This window comes from Bos indicus x Bos taurus, chromosome 2 (assembly GCF_003369695.1).
Source record: "Bos indicus x Bos taurus breed Angus x Brahman F1 hybrid chromosome 2, Bos_hybrid_MaternalHap_v2.0, whole genome shotgun sequence".
NCBI lineage: Eukaryota > Metazoa > Chordata > Mammalia > Artiodactyla > Bovidae > Bos > Bos indicus x Bos taurus.
This window is the reverse complement of record NC_040077.1, coordinates 130,663,577-130,684,401: the sequence shown is the minus strand read 5'-3', so window position 1 is coordinate 130,684,401 and position 20,825 is coordinate 130,663,577. Positions and strand designations below refer to the sequence as shown.

General features: G+C 41.9%; 1 protein-coding gene across 6 annotated transcripts in view; it reads right to left on the bottom strand.

Moving 5' to 3' along the window:
• USP48 (ubiquitin specific peptidase 48) overlaps positions 1-20,825 on the bottom strand; it is a 72,952-nt gene that overhangs the window by 40,713 nt on the left and 11,414 nt on the right. For 5 of the 6 annotated variants that reach the window (XM_027521190.1, XM_027521206.1, XM_027521192.1 and 2 more), the window contains exons 2-8: positions 10,905-11,025; positions 9,370-9,526; positions 5,396-5,523; positions 4,926-5,050; positions 4,333-4,441; positions 2,028-2,161; positions 1,329-1,411 (exon numbers count right to left, since the gene is read on the bottom strand). In XM_027521190.1, coding sequence (XP_027376991.1) covers positions 1,329-1,411; positions 2,028-2,161; positions 4,333-4,441; positions 4,926-5,050; positions 5,396-5,523; positions 9,370-9,526; positions 10,905-11,025 — 857 coding nt within the window. Of the gene's footprint in view, positions 1-1,328; positions 1,412-2,027; positions 2,162-4,332; positions 4,442-4,925; positions 5,051-5,395; positions 5,524-9,369; positions 9,529-10,904; positions 11,026-20,825 lie in introns of those variants that run through there. The other variant, XM_027521214.1, reaches the window with a different exon arrangement.

Genomic DNA, 20,825 nt, shown 5'->3' with positions numbered 1-20,825 from the left:
TTGTGGTACGAGGGCCTAGCTGCTCCACAGCATGTGGGATCTTCCCAGACCAGGGATCGAACTGATGTCCCTTGTATTGCAAGGCGGATTCTTAACCACTGGACCACCAGGGAAACCCCACAGGTATAAATTTTAAACTCCAGTATACTGAGTAGAGAGTATCATGCATTTTAAGGCTTAAATATCACTTCCCCACCTTCCCAATCATTTCTTTTGAAGGTTTTAGACTATGGCTTGCCACCAGAACCTTTTTATGGAGAGAGGTTATGATATAACTTCTGTATTAAAAATTTCACAAACATTAACATCAATCTTAGAAGTAAAACGGTCCATCCAGTAAGGGCAGGAGAGAAACAAACGGCAAGATACTTTTCTCTAACAAGGATCATCCTGTTTACTAAGGTGACTACCACCAAAGAAGAAAGTAATTACATTACAGCATAAATATTGCAACTAGGCCATCTAATGTTTCTGATAAAATGTTTTTTAAAACCATGAATGGAGGCAATGTGGAAATCCTTAATTTTATGAGGAATTACAGATATAGTAGTGAGGCTAACAAAGGCTTACTTTGCCAACAAAGGTCCATCCAGTCAAGGCTATGGTTTTTCCAGTGGTCATGTATGGATGTGAGAGTTGGACTATAAAGAAAGCTGAGTGACGAAGAATTGATGATTTTGACCTGTGGTGTTGGAGAAGACTCTTGAGAGTCCCTTGGACTGCAAGGAGATCCAACCAGTCCATCCTAAAGGAAATCAGTCCTGGGTGTTCATTGGAAAGACTGATGTTGAAGCTGAAACTCCAATACTCTGGCCACCTGATTGGAAGAACTGACTCACTGGAAAAGACCCTGATGCTGGGAAAGACTGAAGGCGGGAGGAGACGGGGACAACAGAGGATGAGATGGTTGGATGGCATCACTGACTCTATGGACATGAGTCTGAGTAAACTCCGGGAGTTGGTGATGAACAGGGAGGCCTGGCATGCTGCAGTCCATGGGGTCGCAAAGAGTTGGACACGACCGAGTGACTGAACTGAACTGAAATGAGGCTAAGGCAACAAGAGTGAGTTCAGGAATAGCAAAGTAGTTTATTCTTTATTCTTTTATATCCTTAATTATATAGACATTGATGAACCATCTAATCTTTGTTATGTACTCACTCATAGAAAATAAAAATAACCTCTCGACTCACCTAAAACGCCTTTGTTCTCAGACTGGCAAATAAAATTTAGTGGTAAACTCCTATTCTGTACTCAACACAAGTGGAGTTGATCACAAGTTACAGTCTCTGAGCATTATAATTATCACTGCTTGGTAAAAATATTACCTTTGTGTTCCACATACGGTTCCATATCCAAAATTTCTGAGAAGCCAATGTAGGTATTCAGCTTTTTCTTATGTCCAGTTTGCCTAACCAAGAAGAAAGCTAATTATAATTATATTTAAAACAACCATAAAACAATGTGTAAGTTCTACTGGCTTATTTAAATAAAATAAACTGGGGAGTAGCTAGGTAGATTTCTTTTTACAATCTTGCTCAAAACATGTCACTGATTTGGATAATAAATAATCAACAAGCTAAAAAGTATGAATTTAAAGAGCTAATTCCAAACAGCGCATTTCCAGACATTTTAATACAAAAGAAAACACACATGTTCCAGCTATACAGAAGAAATGCGCATGTTAAAAAAAAATTGCCTGATTTTAATTATAAAAGATCTATTTCCATGGGAATGGGGGTTGCACTGTTGTGAATAGAAAATTTACTCAACTTCTTATACAATAACATAAAATATTAAGGTAATTGATACATAAATGTCTGCTTTTCCTTTGCAGTTTTAAGTAATTTTACAGAAAAATAAGGATTCTCTACTTCTCTAGTTCTTAATTATGACAGGCTCCATCTATAACTTTCATCCTCAAATCTAAAGTTTCAAATTAAAAGCATTTTTCTATCATATCTATGGTAAAATCTGTACATTAGTCCACAGTGAGCAGCCCAACACTACAACTCGCACATATTTACCTGTCAAAGACAAAACGCATCAGCTGTAAGTTCAGAGTACAAGGGAGACTAAGGAGTCGGATCTTCCTTGTCGCGTTCTGCTTGCTTTGACAGTTTTCACAAAAGTATCGATTGTCTCCTTCTAATTTTTCTTCCTGATCAGGAATAGGCACATTAGTTTAAAAAAAAAAAAAGATTTTTGTTTAATGATCAAAACTCTGATGCAAATTACAATTTCACTTTAGCTAACAGTTTTTACTCAAGCTGTTAAGATCAGGTCATTATAAATAATGAAGGACACACAAGATTAAGTTAGATTAGCAATGATGTTATTAACTTGTATACAATGATTTAAAACTGATGTTTCTTTCTGAAATGCATGATTTTAAAAATGCTTGGGTTTTAGGTCTTTTTTTCCTGGTAATCCCGTTTCTGGAAATTGAAGGAAATAGGTTTAAAAAAGAAATCATATGTACTTTAATGCAGCAAAATTAATTTTAAAACAGTGAAAATGGGCGGAAAATACCTACAGGCACCAAATATGAAACTGTATATGCAAATTTCACACGCACACACAGTTAAAATTACTGAACTGCCTTCATTACACAAAACTAAAAGTGCAGAAAAACTCAATGCCGAAGCGAACGGTGGTTTATTCTTAAGTGTTTCATGTTTCCGTATCAGCTTTGTTACAGATTACACTTCAGTACAGGGATACGACACTACTACTACCACTTATTCCTTTGCTCCAGCGTGACACTCTCCCGTTTTCTTCACTCATGTCCCCCTCAGCGTCTGACTAGCTGCTCCCCGTCCCCATCTCTTAATGTTCAAATGTCCCAGGGCTCAGTCTTGGTCTTTACCTCTCTCATGCCCCTGTGATTTTACCATGCCCTGACGTTTTGACCCTGAACCCTATCAAATCTAACATGCCCCAGTGCAGACTCCTACTTCCTCTCCCAAACTTGCTCCTCCCCCCTCCTTCACATCTCAGTCACGCCAACTCCATTCTAGTTCTTGAGGACAAAACCTTCGTAATCCTTGACTCCTCTTTTTCTCCATATCCAGTCGGCAAATTTCTTCAGCTCTACTTTGAAAAATCCGAACACTTCTTATCATCTCTTCAGTTAACCCTTGGTCCAAGTCACCATCGACTCCTTCTGTTTGCCCTTGCCTCACTGTTAGCCTCTTCTCAAGACAGTACTCAAAGTTTTCCTGTTGAAACAGATTACATTGCGTACAGCCCTTGAGGGCATTGTATTTCACGCAAACTTCTGACAAAGGTCCTCCAGGACCTTCGTGCCTCTCCAATATGGCCCTTAGTCATCTCTACTATGACATCTTCTATCATTTCCCCCCGTCTATTTATTTCAACCACACCGTTCTCCTTGCTGCTCCTCTAGCCTGTAGACATATTCTTATCATATGCTCTGAACCTGTTATTTCATCTTCTCCCCTATTCTTGGACAACTCACTACTCCACTTTTTACCACCCTTCCACATTCTCCATGCCCTGCTTTAGTTTTCTTCATTGCACTTATTACAGGTGACACATTAAATATTTTTCTTCTATTTACTTTATTGTTCCTTGTTGCTCCCCATACCACTACATTATAAGCTTTCTTAAAGGCAAAAATGTTTGTCTGCCTCATTCACGATGGTTACTCCCAAAAGTGGAAACACTGCCTGAACACTGTAAAAGTCAATATTTAGCTGAATGAATCCAATAAATGAGTACTTCAAACATGCTGATGGTTGTGCCAAAAAAAAAAAGTAAGAAAAGTACAAAAATATTTTAAGAAAGGAAGCTATATAATAAGCTTATCTACTATGCCAGCTGTCTGTTCCTACATGATTACAAAGGTTTCTGATTAGCAACTTTTCCACTCTGAACAAAAGAGAACCATTTCCTTGTCTCTACATAAATCTAAACACACAAAGAGAGAAACATGGAGTGGAGGGGCTGAAGAGGGGTTATATTTTGATGTAAAAAATTACATTCAACACTTTCTATTTCTCATTAAGTGAAAAGGTAAATTAATTTTATGTTAACATAGCTTACACTTTCTTATTCTACTATACCCCAATCACACAAGCTTTTATACATACATAATTCTACATATAAAATAACCTGACATAGCCAAAAATTACGTTAAAGGTGCTTCTGTACTTTTTAACTTACAAAGTTTCTTCTAAATCATTACATAAACAGTTCATATGGAGAAAAAGTTAAAATAATGAATTTATCCATTAAATCAAAAGGACATTCAGAGCAGTATTTAACTGTTAAGGAGCAGAAATAACATATATGCCAAAATCTGAATACCTTCAAAAATTCCGAGATACAATCTGTTAACTGTTTGTGGCCTTGGATATTTAACTCCAGTTCATAAAATTTTGATAAAAGCTTAGATTCTCTGCCACACTGGTTGCAGCTATAATAAAACAGAGTGAGAACATTATGATTAGAGTGGGAAAAGCAGTAAGGTTTTACTGTACTATAACCTGAAGATACAGAAAGAAACATTACCTTAATTCTTTCACTGACATTTCCTACACTATGTATACTCAAAAATAAAACAAAGTGATTGATGAGGCCATGCATCTTATGATTAGGAAAATGTTCAAGAGTTATTTTACTTTTGGTACTGAGTAGGCTCCAATTTTACTCTTGTCAGCTCACACCACAGCCATAAAATAAATAGCAAGAGCTCAGACAGTTTCCAACACCTGGATAGGTTCAATTGCAATTACCAAGTCAGTTGTTTACATGTGCCCATAGAGACATATTACTATAAATATCTCAGGTCCCATACTAAGCCACTAAAGCCACACCGTGGACCTGAAGTCAAAATTACAAAACAGATAAGCAACCGCCTCAGAATAAAACGTATCATGAAAAAGCGGAAACACACTTACACAGTTACATAAGCATATTCCCCACAGAACTGCTGTTGGACAATGTTCCTCACATCGGGATTCTTTTGTTTAGACAAAGTATCTTCCAAAAGAGACATAAAGAGCTTTGAAAATTCTTGGGCATCCTACAATACAGGTTTGAGTTAATTAAAAAAAAAAAAAAAAAATCCATACCTTGCTTTTCAATTTCTGTTACAAACAGTAGTAAGTAAAATAACCCAGAAGCTGTCTGTACTTAGAACTTAAAATTTCTGAAAAAGGACTACAGCAATGTTGAATCCATTTTGTGCCCACATACGAATTTTCAGAGATGGAATCAAGGAAAATGTGTAATATGCTAAGCAGTAAATAAACGCTCTAATTCAAAACAGAGGAAATTTATTTTTAAAAATTCCTTCATTTCTTTCTATAATGATTAAAAGGAATGCTTTTTATATTAAAAGATAAATAATTAAAAGAAAGGTTCTTACCTGCTGTTGCCCTGTGTCTAAGCCCAAGGCTTTCACAAATCCTGATGGATCGATGTATCGCCTATTACTGTTTTGTAACAAGGCAAATAAGTACTGGAGATGCTCACAAATCGTTTGAGGCTCATAATCTATTAAAGAAATGTTTGTTTTTAAAAAACTGCTATTTTAAAAAAATATGTACACCTTGTCACATGAGGACATAATTAAAAAACCTTACGTCCAAACTAAATTAGTTTTATTACATTTTTTTTTAAACTTTGAAAGAAACTAGTAACCACATCTTTTGGAAGTAATGAGGTAACCTGGGCTGTCCATATACATTCCCTAAAGCCAAGGGCCTACCCATGTCACAATGACAATAATGATCATGACTACAGTTTCTAGAGTATCAAATCCCACCAAAACTTCCAATCCAATAAAAGCCATATACTATATTTACTATGGGCTTCCCTGGTGGCTCAAAGGTTAAAGCGTCTGCCTGCAATGTGGGAGACCTCGGTTAGATCCCTGGGTCGGGAAGATACCCTGGAGAAGGAAATAGCAACCCACTCCAGTACTCTTGCCTGGAGAATCCCATGGGTGGAGGAGCCTGGTGGGCTAGAGTCCACGGGGTCGCAAAGAGTCAGACACGACTGAGCGACTTCACTTCACCTCTTCACTTCACCATATTTACTACTTGCTAAATACTTTAATATAACCCCCATTCATGTGAACTTGCCACAGAACAAATGATAGCAATCTTCAAGCACATTGATTCAAACCTGAATGAACAACACAACAATTTACTGGTAAGAATCCTAAAATTCAGTTTCACGTTTTAATGAGTTGGGGAAAGAAACTGAAGTTGTTCAGTTGTGTCTGACTATTTGCTACCCCATGGATTGTAGCCTACCAGGCTTCTCCGTCCATGGGATTTTCTAGGCAACAGTACTGGAGTGGGTTGCCATTTCCTTCTCCAGGGGATCTTCTCGACCCAGGTCTCAAACCCAGGTCTCCTGCATGGCAGGCAGATGCTTTTACCATCTGAGCCACCAGGTTAAGTCATCAGTTGGGGGAAGGTATGAAAATAGGAAGCATGGATCAAGAGCCCTTGAATAAAAGATTTGAATTTTCCCTCTGTGCTGCCGTTATCAACTAATTGACTTTCAGCTCCAAATCTACCCTTCTTTGCCTGCTCTGTGCCAACAAATATGAGCTCTGCAAAGATTCCTCATTCGCCAGCTAGTGCAAGGTTGACTCTTGTCAGTAGAGGGCGCCAGAGGGCTCCACTGTGCATCTTGTCAGGCTCTGCCCACTCTTAGCCAGCCCTGGCCAACAAACTCCCTCTTAATTCATTAAACAGCAACTCCTCTAGTAGTTTCAGTGGGATTCCTCTAGTAATTTCAGTGGGATGTCTCTGGTAGGATACTTCCTCTTGAATGACTGCCCTGTGAATGATCCGGACACTCTGCATAGGGGATTCCAAGGCCCAGTAACTCCCTGAGGACTGTTTCCGGCAAGGAAACCCACTGAGGTATCTGTTTCTTTTTGGCCATCCAGTGATGCGACAGCCAACTCATTGGAAAAAGCCCTGATCCTGGGAAAGACTGAGGGCTTGAGGAGAAGGGGACGACAGAGGATGAGATGGCTGGATGGCATCACTAACTTGATGGACATGAATCTGAGCATAGCGAAGGACAAGGAAGCCTGGCGTGCTGCAGTCCATGAGGTTGCAAAGAGTCAGATACGCCTTTGCGACTGAACAGCAAAAGTGAGCTTGGGCAGCGCGTTCTCCAATGAGGTCTGGACCTCAAAGCTGGTCAGCGGGGCTCAACGGCTCCTCCTTGTGTGTTCTTTTTCAGCCCTAGGGTTGGTGGCTGCTCCCCTATCTGCTATGTCTGTGTTTTTCAAGTCACCCTGAATTCTTGCTAACCAATTCCCCTATCACTCTAATTTTCTGTTAATAATTCTTTGTTCAAGTCTTTGTGTAGTTTCTGTCTCCTGACTGGTCTGAAGGGTCTCTTACTACTGATTGTGACGCATCCATTGTGAAAAGGAAGCCAACATTTCATTTGTAAAATAAAGATAAAAATCTTACTTCCTGGGGATGCAGGGACTTTACAGGATATTGAAAACTATTCAAGTAAGTCTATATCAACTCCAAATGTCTTATTTTACAGGTTATATCCTACTTGAGATATTAAATACTTATCTTGTGCTGGTTTTCCTATCTGTAAAATAAGGCCAGAATGGGGCTGGGACTGCTGCTGCTGCTGCTAAGTCACTTCAGTCGTGTCCGACCCCGTGCGACCCCATAGACGGCAGCCCAACAGGCTCCCCCATCCCTGGGATTCTCCAGGCAAGAATACTGGAGTGGGCTGCCATCTCCTTCCCCAATGCATGAAAGTGGAAAGTGAAAGTGAAGTCGCTCAGTCGTGTCCGACCCTCAGTGACCCCATGGACTGCAGCCTACCAGGCTCCTCCATCCATGGGATTTTCCCCGCAAGAGTACTAGAGTAGGGTGCCATTGCCTTCTACGGGCTGGAACTAGAACTCAGATCCCATCATTTCCAACCCAAAGCTTTCTCACTACATTGCACTGAGTCTGTTAACAGGACCTGGAAATGCACACTCTTATCAGAGAACAAGGTTAAGGACTTTGATTGAATATTAAAATCTAAGTGTTTAGAAATTAAAAAACAAAACAGACAGTCCTAAAGGAAATCAACTCTGAATATTTATTGGAAGGACTGATGCTGAAGCTCCAACACTCTGGTCATCCGATGAGGAGAGCCAACTCACTGGAAAAGACCCTGATGCTGGGAAATACCGAAGGCAAGAGGACAAGGGGACAAGGGGACAACACAGGACGAGATGGTGGGATGGCACATCACTGACTCAATGGACATGAGTTTGGGCAAACTCTGGGAGATGGTGAAGGACAGGGAAGCCTGACGCGCTGCAGCGCATGGGGCTGTAAAGAGTCGGACAGGACTGAACCACTAAACAATAACAAGTGCTTAGAAATTAAAAAAAAAAAAAAAAAAAATCACATCTTTCGAAGACACATATTAAAACCACAATTCCCAAAGGAGTCTGTGGTACATTATTTTACAAAATAGAAATTCAGTGTCCACTTGTTCTTAGCAAATTTATATTTACCAATATAAATTTCTCATTGGTAAATTTATATTTCAGCAAAAACAATGCTAAAAATTAAAAAGGATCCATTTTCCATTACTCATCCTTTACATACATTCATTCTTTACCTTCTGTACCATTCATCTAGATTTACATATTCAGAACTATAGCTTTAGGGAAACAAACTTAAGAATTTTGAAGCAAAGATTACTATTAATAAGGACCAAAACTATTACTGTTGTCTAAAGAGCAGCAAGAAGGAAGATGTGGGGCTTAGGAATCCTATTTTTTCTCTTTCAGAGTCAAAGGCAAGGGCCACGAGCCCAAATCAGATCACATAAACGCCAGTACCGGATTTACAGAGAGTCAGAAAAGTTCCCAACTTGGAGCTCTTACACTGTATCATCTCAGAGAAAAACCTCTAAATAGATGTATTAATTAGGAATAACAATCCACATATTATGCAGGAAAAAAACTAAATAATTCCACTAGGAACAGTATGAAACTGGTTTCTAAATTTGCAACAAGTGTACTCACATTATTAGTGGCTTGCTTTGCCAAAGTAGGTTAATCTTAATTTTAGAGGGTATTTTGTAAGTCAGCCTTTTTGAGAATCAAAACAAAAGGCTGTGGTTACACTGAAGTATTTATTAAGCCTCTCAAACCAGGCAGAAGAGTAACCTTGTCTGTTTTATTGACTGATTTCTATCAAGCACTAGAATCTAATGGACTGCAATCACAGTGTATTACAGCGAAAAACCGGTAGCTCAGGTTTCCTCTCGATGGTTGGCTCAAAGCGGTCTAGCTGGCAGTAAGCTCAGGAGTGAGCCCTCCCCACACCCTTCCCCACCCACCTTTTTCTTCTTGGATGCCGTCTCCCATCATGTAGTCACTACAGGTGCTTGGACACAAGTAGAGCGCCTGCCGAAGCTCCAGGTTAAGAAACCACACTTGGAGAAAAGTGTTGACGTAACAAGTGGCTCCAAGGTTAGTGAGGCCCACAAACGAGTTCTATGGACACGAAAAATTTAGTTATAAAATGAACTTTCTCCTAAAATAAGAAAATTATGCCAAATGCTTTTAAAATTTAATCTAAAATGTGTTAAACTGTCTCAATCCCATAAGTCTCTCTCAGAGAAGGTTAAGGGATAGTGGTCTTGAAAGCCCCATGTGGGCTGACTACAGGAGTGGGCAAAAACTCAGGACAGCACCGCCACTCATCACTAGTCTCCAGCCACTTAAACCTGTAACTCGGAGAACAGTGAGCTCTAGGAAACATCAGTGTGAAGATGTGTTACACAGGTTTTTCCTAAGAGGTCAGCATTCAATAGACGGACAAAGTGAAACTTTCAGATAAATTATTTTGTATCCTACACATCTGAGGGATTGCGGGGGGAGGGGTGGGGGCGGTAAGAGGAAGTTTGTTGCTTAGTCCCTGAGTTGTATCCGACTCTCTTGTGACCCCATGGACTGTAGCCTGCCAGGCTCCTCTGTCCATGGGATTTGTCCAGGGAAGAATACTCGAGTGAATTGCCATTTCTTTCTCCAGGGAATCTTCCCAACCCAGCGATCAAACCGTGTCTTTGGCATTGCAGGCGGATTCTTTACCACTGAGCCACCTGGGAAGCCTTTAGAAGAAGGTAGTTACAACTTTTTTCAAAGATAAGGCTGAGAATTCTGAAACTTACAAAGAATCATTCTTTTTAAGAGAGAAAATACCTATACGGGTGACTGTATTGTAAATGCCAGGCTTTATGATTAATATTAATGTACGTTACAAAAAAAGTAAAACTATCTGTTGTATAACATGTAAAAATATAAGCCCAAGGAGGCCAAATCATATCACTATGGTAGCTTGTTCTCTGGACTTACCACCTCCTTTAAAGAGGTATCTTCCCTCGTGGCTCAGCCGGTAAAGAGTCTGCCTGCAAGGCAGGAGACCCGGGTTCAATCCCTGGGTCAGGAATATCCCCTGGAGAAGGAAATGGCAACCCACTCCAGGATTCTTGCCTGGAGAATCCCATGGACAGAGGAGCCTGGTGGGCTACATACAGTCCATGGAGTCACAAAGACTCGGACACGACTTAGTGACTAACACTTTCACACTTAAAGAGACTAAAAAGAGCTCTGCTCTAAGTAAAAAATGCTACGTTAAGGCAAACACAGAATCAGCACTGAACTAAAACTATTCTTAAACGTTTACTGTATTACATCGCTACCCGCACATCATTAATAACTGCTCCAATTCACGTGATTCAGAGTCTGAAATTCCACTACTGATCCTAAAGCTGCATAGGTTACGTGAAATCAGTAATGGCTTCCGACCAAAGGCACCGAACAAAGCACACAGGAATACCATATGGAAATCTCTTACAAAGCGATGGCTTACCTTTTTTCTCCTCTCACAGTTGGGGTCGTCAATGTTATGAAAACTATTTTCATCGATTTCTCCCAACCAAATGTGTTCACCAATCCCAACCAAGCAATTTGGATTTCCTTTGCAGTTTCGTCTATGGAAAAAAATTGTATAATTAAAAAATACCACAGTTTCATAAGAAACATGCAAATTAAAACTATATAATTTGAAAAAGAAAAACTATAATGATACTATTTTTTTTAAAAATTCTATCTTTCATCTATTAGATTAGCAAAACAGAAAAAGCATAGTATCACATCTGGTTTGCGAGGCTCTGGGGAAAGAGAATCCATTTACCCTGATGAGAATGCAAACTGGTAGGACTCTTACAGAGGGGAATTTCACAACTGCTCACAAATGTGCTACACACACACCTACTCACTGTCCTATCCGTCTCGTTTCTAAGAATTCACCGCAAAGACACATCTCCAACAGTGCAGAAACACGTGCAATAGTTACTCATCACAGCATTGCGTTTAAAGGGCCAGACACAGGCAATACGGTACATCCACACGGTGGAGCGCGACGCAACGACGACGGCAAAACCGCATGATGGTCTCCACTAAATGAGCAGAGGAGCTTCCAGGGTACCGCAGCGAGTAAGGAGCAGATTGCAAGAGCTACCTACAGCGTGCTGTTCTTTAGTGTAAGAAAGATGGAGAACTAAAACATACACGTATCTGCTTGCTGGAACACTGAATCGCTCTGTTGTACAGCAACACTCAACACAACATTTTATATCAACTGTACCTCAATTTAAAAAATAATAGTAAATCAGAGACTAGTGACAGTGGTTACCTAAAAAGCATGAGTGGAATTAAGATGGGAAAAAAAAAAAAGAGGTGTGTGGTCCTTTCCTGAACATACTGTCTCATACATTGCTGAATTGGGGGCCATGTGAATGGTACACACTATCGGTTAAGGGTGGAAGGAACTCTAAGAGGAGCACAAACTGACTCTTTTAGTTGAGTAACATACCCTGAAAGGAAGAAGATGGGGCACTACCAAGTAACTTGAACTCAAGTCTTCGGCAAGTTCATTTAGCAGTGTCAGGATCAAGATAAAGGGAAGAAAACAATGAAGAACCTTTTCAAAGATACACAGCTTAACAAATCGGAAACTTAAATCTATGCATTCTGCAGTTGAACAAATAAGTAAATACATACTGAGGAGGAAGGGAGTCAAGTTTCGGAGAGGGAAGTTACAAATGAAAGAAAGAATAAAGTGAACCCTACAGTGTTTATTAGGAATAACAGGTTTAAATCTAAATCCATATGGGTCCTAACACGTATGAACAGGTGGATTAGTGTTGTGAGATACAGTACAAGACAGCAGTGATTTGAATTCAGGTAAATTATATATTTATATTTTTTAAAGTATTTGTTATTTATCGGAAATTTGGATTTAATTGGGCAGCCTAAACGAGACAGCCTTTTTGTCAGCCGAGGACCTAAGAGCAGTAACATGAACACAGCCAGCAACCAGATCTTAACGTCTAAATATTCCCCAATGGAAGAACCCAGGGCTCCAGGGAGAAATAGTCAATTTGAAGGCTGGGCAGGGAAAGTACAAGATATACATGGACATATTGCGGTGCCCCCTAAGTAAGAATGTACTCAAAGAGTGAGGGGACATGTTAAAAGGAAGAGCTTGGATGGGGCTCCCAGTGCCCAAATCTGGAACAACTTGAGCAACAAAATGACTGGATTACAATCTGCTCTGTAATACAGGAGTTCACTGCATCTCACTGCGGATGGTGACTGCAACCATGAAATTAAAAGACGCTTGCTCCTTGGAAGAAAACCTATGACCAACCTAGACAGCATATTAAAAAGCAGAGACATTACTTTGCCAATAAAGGTCCATCTAGTCAAAGCTAGGGTTTTTCCAGTAGTCATGTACGGATGTGAGAGTTGGACTATAAAGAAAGCTGAGCGACGAAGAATTGATGCTTTTGACCTGTGGTTGGAGAAGACTCTTTAGAGTCCCTTGGACAGCAAGGAGATCCAACCAGTCCATCCTAAAGGAAATCAGTCCTGAATATTCATTGAAAGGACTGATGCTGAAGCTGAAACTCCAATACTTTGGCCACCTGATGCAAAGAACTGACTCAGTGGAAAAGACCCTGATGTTGGGAAAGATTGAAGGCGGGAGGAGAAGGGGATGACAGAGGATGAGATGGCTGGATGGCATCACCGACTCGATGGACATGAGTTTGAGTAAACTCCGGGAGTTGGTGATGGACAGGGAGGCCTGGCGGGCTGCAGTCCATGGGGTCACAAAGAGTTGGACATGCCTGAGCGACTGCACTGAGACAAGCAGCACAGCAGATGCCAAGTACAGACAGCTAGATGAAACCCCCTGTAGAAGAAAACCTCTCCCAGTCAGTCTCCAATGCCCCCAAGCTCCTTTTACAGCCATCAGCTGCAGACTACAGGTATGCAGGCAGCTGCTGCTATCCAATCACCCAGTCGTGACTCTTTCCGACCCCATGGACTGCAGCGCATCAGGTCTCTCTGTCCCTCACCATCTTCAGAAGTTTGCCCAAGTTCGTGTCCATTACATCGGTGATGCCATCCAGACATCTCATCCTCTGGTGTCCCCTTCTCCTTCTGCCCTCAATCTTCCCCAGCATCACGGCCTTTTCCAATGAGTCAGCTGTTCCCATCAGATGACCAAAACACTGGAGTTTCAGCTTCAGCATCAGTCCTTCCAACGAGTAGATTGATTTCCCAAGATGGACTGGTTTGATCTCCTTGCTCTTCAAGGGACTCTCAGGAGTCTTCTCCAACACCACAGTTCAAAAGCATCAAATCTTCGGCGCTCCACCGTCTTTACGGTCCAGCTCTCACAACCGTACGTGACCACTGGGAAGACCATAGCCTTGAGTATACAGACCTTTGTCAGCAGAGTAGTATCTCTGCTTTTCAACCCACTAAGTTTGTCATAGCTTTCCTGCCAAGAAGCAAACATCTTCTGAGTTCACGGCTGCAGTCACCATCCACAGTGATTTTAGAGCCCAAGAAGAGGAAATCTGTCACTACTTACACATTTCCCCCTCTATTTGCCATGAAGTAACAAGGCTGGATGCCACGATCTTAGTTTTTTTAATGTTTAGTTTTACGCCGGCTCTTTCACATTCGTCCTTCACCCTCATCAAGAGGCTCTTTAGTTCTTCTTCACTTTCTGCCATAAGAGTGGTGTCATCCACGTATCGGAGGCTGCTGTTGTTTCTTCCGCCTATCTTGATTCCAGCTTGTAACTCATCCAGCCCAGCATTTCTCATGATGTGCTCAGCGTATAGATTAAACAAACAGGGTGACAGCAGACAGCCCTGTCATACTCCTTTTCAACCCTGAACCAACCAGTTGTTCCATACAGGATTCTGACTTTCTTCTTGACCTGCACGCATACAGATTTCTTAGGAGACAGGTAAGTGGTCTGGTATTCCCATTTCTAAGAGCTTTACACAGTTTATTATGATCCACAGTCAAAGGCTTTGGCTTAGTCAATGAAACAGAGGTAGATATTTTCCTAAAATTCCCTAGCTTTCTCTGTGATCCAGTGAATGTTGGGAACTTGACCTCTGGTTCCTCTACCTTTTCTAAAGCCAGCTTGGACATCTGGAAGTTCTTGGTTTGCATAATGCTGAAGCCTAGCGTGCAACATTTTAAGCATGATCTTACTAGCATGGGAGATGGGTGCAACGGTCCGACGGTTAGCACATCCCCTTCACGGATCACGGCCTTGCTGTGGTGCAGGGGCCTGTGTGACTTGATGAAGCTATGGGCCATGCCATGCAGGACCACCCAAGATGGACGGGTAACAGCGGACAGTTCTGAAAATATGTGATCCACTGGAGGAGGGAATGGCAAGCCAGCCCAGTGTACTTGCCATGAGAACCTCACGAACTGTACAAAAAGACAGAAAGATGTGCAGGCAGACGCCAGTTCGATCCCTGGGTTGGGAAAATCCCCGGGAGGAGGAAATTGCAACCCACTCCCATATTCTTGCCTGAAACATCCCACAGACAGAGGAGCGTGGCGGGCTTCTGTTCACGGCGTCGCGAGAGTTGGACCCGACTAAGCGTGTGCGCAGAAGCAGCATGGGCATCAAGTAGCATCATCCTGTCTGTACCAATTGTCTTACAGGAGAAAAATACTCGCTCTTCTTTTTATGAGAGCACAGGAGGCAGATTAAGGAGCCTGAGACATGTGCGTGACGTAGGTACACACGTTTACATGTTTGATGTGTAAATACCCTAGCCACTTGACTCAAATTTTTATAACTTACTAGGATACTAGAAAGCATCTGGATTTGCTAATGCTGGCTTAAACATCAAATTTTTCAAGGTCACAAGCAGTTCTGATTTAACCTGGGTAGAGTAATGCCACTCATCTTCTCTGAAAGAGTACATTCTCTGAAACAGTACATTCTTACAACTCTGTAACTATACCCAGTTATCCTTCTTCCCAGAAATCTGTCATTTTGCCTACAGGGGCATCAGGGAAAACAGAATCACAAAACAAAGCACGGAGAACAGTCACTCCGGTTCTCCCTTGGCTCTTTTCCACCCCACTATCTCACTTACTTACATGTCAGCTGGCTTCAAGACTAGGCTTTGTTCTGTGTGGTGCATGCCTATTGCTCTGTGTGCCTAGTTGCTTCAGCTTTCCCCACATTCCTTTTTTTTTTTTAATTTGGGGCTAACTGTTCCTCCATTCCTCTGGTTTTAGCAAGAGCTGCTGAGACGCAGCTCCCATCCAGAACCCAAAAACAACCTCACAAAATATTTAAAAGAAGAACTGAGAGAAGGGGAAAAAACAAAACAATCCGTCTTCAGTGGCAGGCCTTATGGGATGCGTGGGACTTTGGAAGCGTAGTTGTCCCAACATTAAGAATGAAATCAACCTGCTGATTTGCATGAGAAATAGGTGAAAGAGGTTCCCAAACCCCTCCTTAGCTCCGTAGCCCAAGTGTCTCCCTGCCCTTTACCGTTGTTCTGTCTCCAAGTCAAGTCAGACTCTGCAACCCCACGGACAGCAGGAAGTCAGGCCTCCCTGTCCTTCACCACCTCCTAGAGTTTGCTCAAACTCACGAACATTGAGTCAGTGATGCCATCCAACCATCTCATCCTCTGTCGTCCCCTTCTCCTCCTGCCCTCAATCTTTCCCATCATCAGGGTCTTTTCCAATGAGTCAGCTCTTCACATCAGGTAGCCAAAGTATTGGAGCTTCAGCTTCAGCATCAGCCCTTCCAATGAATACTTCAGGATTGACTGGTTTGATCTCCTTGCAGTCCAAGGGATTCTCAAGAGTCTCCTCCAGCTCCAGAGTTCAAAATCATCAGTTCTTCGGTGCTCAGCCTTCTCTATGGTCCAACTCTCACATCCATACAAGACTACTGGAAAAACCATCGCTTTGACTAGACAGACCTTTGTCAACAAAGTGATAGGTCTGCTTTTTAATACGCTGTGTAGGTTTGTCATAGTTTTTTCTCCAAGGGCCAAGTGTCTTTAAATTTCATGGCTGCAGTCCCCGTCTGCAGTGATTTCTGAACCCAGGAAAATAAAGTCTGTCACTGTTTCCCTTTTTTCTCCATCTATTTGCCATGAAGTGATGGACCCGGATACCATCATCTTAGTTTTCTGAATGCTGAATTTTAAGCTAGCTTTTTCACTCTCCTCTTTCACTTTCATCACGAGGCTCTTTAGTTCTTCTTTACTTTCTGCCATAAGGGTGGGGTCATCTTCATATCTGAGGTTATTGATATTTCTCCCAGCAATCCTGAGTCCAGCTTGTGCTTCCTTCAGCCCAGCGTTTCTCATGATGTACTCTGCATAGAAGTTAAATAAGCAGGGTGACAATATGCAACCTTGACGTACTTCTTTCCCAACCTGGAACCAGTCTGTTGTTCCATGTCCGGTTCTAAGTGTTGCTTCTTGACCTGTATAAACAGATTTCTCAGGAGGCAGGTAAGGTGGTCTGGTATTCCCATCTCTTTAAAAATTTCCCAGTTTGTTGTGATCCACACAGTCAAAGGCTTTAGCATAGTCAATGAAGCAGAAGTAGACGTTTGTCTTGCTTTTTCTATGATCCAGTAGATGTTAGCAATCTAAGCTCTGGTTCCTCTGCCTTTTCTAAATCCAGCTTGTACATCTGGAAGTTCTCAGTTCACATACTGTTGCAGCCTAGCCTGAAGGATTTTGAGCACTGCCTTGCCAGCACGTGAAAGGAGCACAATTGTGCAGCAGTTCTTTGGTGTTGTCTTTCTTTGGGATTGGAATGAAAGCTGACCTTTTCCAGTCCTGTGGCCACTGCTGAGTTTTCCAAATTTGCTGCCATATTGAGTGCAGCATTTAACATCATCTTTAAGGATGTGAAATAACTCAGCTGGAATTCCATTACCTTCACCAGCTTTGTTCTGCCCTAGCATTGATTTATTTGTTCATATCTTTCCTGAATTAAAACACCTCCTTAGATTTAACTGAGGCACTTCCCTTACACGAGGTTAGTTTCAAGTTTCCGTTACCTGTATCTAGAAGCCCTAACAAATACAGACTAACTAAATAAAGCTTTTTCTGTTATTAACGTCAAGAGCCAATGTCCATTTCAGCCTGACAGACCCCCTAGTTCTTTTTTTTTTTAAGTAAGCACATCACGCAGCTTGCAGGATCTTAGTTCCTCTACTAGGGATTGAATCTAGGGCCACAGCAGTACAAATGAGTCCTAACCACTGGACTACCAGGGAATTCCCAAATCTCCCAATTCTTAAAAAGCTTCCTTAAGCCTTCCTATAAGACCAGTTAACAAACACAGGGGGAAACATCTCCGCTCTGGAAAAATGCAAACGTAAAACAGCCATGAAAAATGTTTTCACTTATAGAATTAGCAAAAAAAAAAATTGGTGATGAATCAGGGTAAAGTGAGAGTCACTGTCCATGGTTAAACATGACCCTTTTGGGGAAACATGAGAAAATACCTCAAAATGTTAAATGACACCAAGATTTTGTTTCAATACTTTTAGGCACTTGTCCACAGAATGTCTGCCACTGTGGCAATGAAACAAAATGAAGAATTCTAACAGCTACTTTCTTCCTGGGGCTATGGATACAAGAACACCAAGTGGTTGCAGGAGTAGGCAGGGGGCAGGTTCCGAAACGTGTGGTCTGATACCCTGCTGTGGGACATCACCTGCTGTGCTTTTAGGCCAATAAACACTTTGGTAGCAATGCAAGTGATGGATTGAAGCTGAACAGAGAAACACAACGATTTTCCTGGTGAGAGATGAAGTCCTAAACCTGTTTGGTGGCAATGCAAGCAAGGAAAGAAAGCTGAATCCAAGCATAGCAATGCAATGAAATCAACAGGACTTGGGAACAGATTAGATGGTGCAAGCAAGAAGGAAAAGGAGACATCTGTAGTGATGTCCAAAACTGTAAAAAAAGGAAACAATTTCTCACAAGTCAAACTGTCTGTGAGGGATAGTTAGGGAGTGTGGGATAGACACGTACAGATTGCGAGAGTCATAATGGATAACCAAGGATCTACTGTTCAGCACAGGGAACTCTCCTCAATGTTATGTGACAGGCGTAGATGGGAGGGGCGTTTGGAGGAGAATGGACACATTGTATATATATGGTTGAGTGTATACATGTACATGTATCCCTTTGCTGTCTACCTGAAACTATCACAATATTTTTAATTGGCTATATCCCAATACAAAATAAAAAGTTTATAAAGTAAAGTTGAGTTATATAATTTAAAAAAAAACTGTAAAGTGGTAAAAAACATAGAAACAAACAAAAAAAAGTAGGCTAACAATCCAGGGGTACAAATGATTTAAGCTTCTTCTACACTCACCACAGGTTAAGAGTGGTAGTTTTGGTTCTGTTTTCACAGATCTCCAACCATCTGTCATTTAGAAGTACACCATCCAGCATAGTGGACAGAAATCAATAGTCACTGAACACACAGTTGCTGTGCAGTTCAGAGAAAATTTATTATCTGGATGGGAGTGGAGGGTGGAGATCTTACTCTCTGCGTGATCACTTAAAGAGTTATTATCGCTGTTTTTCTCCCTCAACACCTTTTAGTTTCTTGGCTCTCTGGCTTCGTTTCACACCCAGCCCAGGGAGAAATCAATGAAGAACGGCAACAAGCCAACTCTCCTGCTTCTGGGGAAGACCCCTGACCATACTAAAGCTTTGCCTAACGCAGCACCAGATTCTGAAAGTGATTTGTGTGTGTGTACACATACACACACATGCAGAGAACAGGTTAGACGAATATTACTGAAATGGTTCCAATAATAACCACTGACTGAACTGTCCTTGAAAATTTCAAATCGTCTGTAACTGTGAATGCCGCCACTCTTACCAGAATGGTGGCTGCTTAGGATTAGTTAGGTCCAGGAACTCCCTTCCAAACTAGTCCCCTCTAACCAAGAACACTCTCGTCCCTCTATCATTTCATAATCTCAAAACAGTCCCTCGCCAGATGCCAACAAGGCAGGAGTTGTTCAGAAGCCTCCCCACCGTTTGACAGGTGGGCGAGGGCAGAGGTTACAGCAAGTCACTGCCTGACTTCAAGCCCTCTCCAGAGCTCTGGCGGCTGACTCAACCTTCCCTGGCTCCTCGTGTCCTACGTGCTAGTCGAAAGAAGACAAAACCAATCCCTGCCATGACTCTGCTCAGAGGAAAAAGTCCCTGTTTCCTCATTTATAAAACAAGGGGGATGGGATTAGGTGAACATTAAAATTTTCTGATCTTTTTAATCTGGATCCCCTTTGAAGCCCACGTTTATAAAAACACTTAAGTACATGAGACAATAAGACTATTCTGCCCTTTCTGCCTCTAGCCAGAAAGAGAGGATGATGAAAACAAGGGTAGAAGTGGTACTGGGTAAGAGGTAGCGGCTGTGATCAGTCTGGGTGATCTGTGCTCGGAGTGCTGCTGCGGGACCGTTTCCAGTTGCTATCAGTCGACGTTACCAGCATCCGTTTTCCACAAGATATGTCACAGTGCCCTGAGTGAAAGTCAACAATGTGACTCTCTAACCAAAACCTATCATCTTCTAAAAGCAACTAGACTCTACAGGTCCACACATTCTGTCAAGTTGATATGCTCGGATAAGAATTACAGGACCCGCTGCTGCCGCTGCTGCTAAGTTGCTTCAGTCATGTCCGACCAGCCCAGGATATACCAAAATAAAAGACAAAGTCCCAGGCAGTAAAGAAGCGCTCACAAAGGACAGCTTCAGAAAAGTGAGCGCTGCACTGGCATTAAGCTCAGCAGGAACCCCACAGGAGGGGGCTGTTGCCAAGCTGGGCGTCTCCAAGGGCACACAGGAACTCACTGCATGTGAGAGGAGAACCCAAGAGCCTCCCAGGCCGAGGAGAGCCTATGGAGACAGGCTGGAGAGGCAAAACCAACGGAGGCTTACACGTTAATCTTCCTGCAGATGCAGTTCATCACAGCTGGAGGCTTTGGGGAGAGGCGAAAGCCCCTGGGAAAGCCCCTGAGGCTGCAGAGAAGTAGGAGCTGGATCAGATCACAGAAGCCCTCAAACACCATGCATGGCAAGAGCTCGGACTTTATTCCAGAAACAACAAGGAGCCAATACACAATTTTACGAAGAAAAAGAACTAGACTGGAACTTTAGAAAGACCCTCTACATGGATACATGTATATGTATGGCTAAGTCCCTTCGCTGTTCATCTGAAACTATCAGAGCATTGTAAATCGGTTATACCCCAAAATAAAAAGCCCAACAGGAAAGAGAAAAGACCAAGGCATTACCAGCCGTTTGACAAAAACATAAAAAAGGTTCTCTAGTTACGCTTCTCAAGCAAGGTGGCTTATCAGAATCATCTGAAGATTTCACAAGTTTTGCT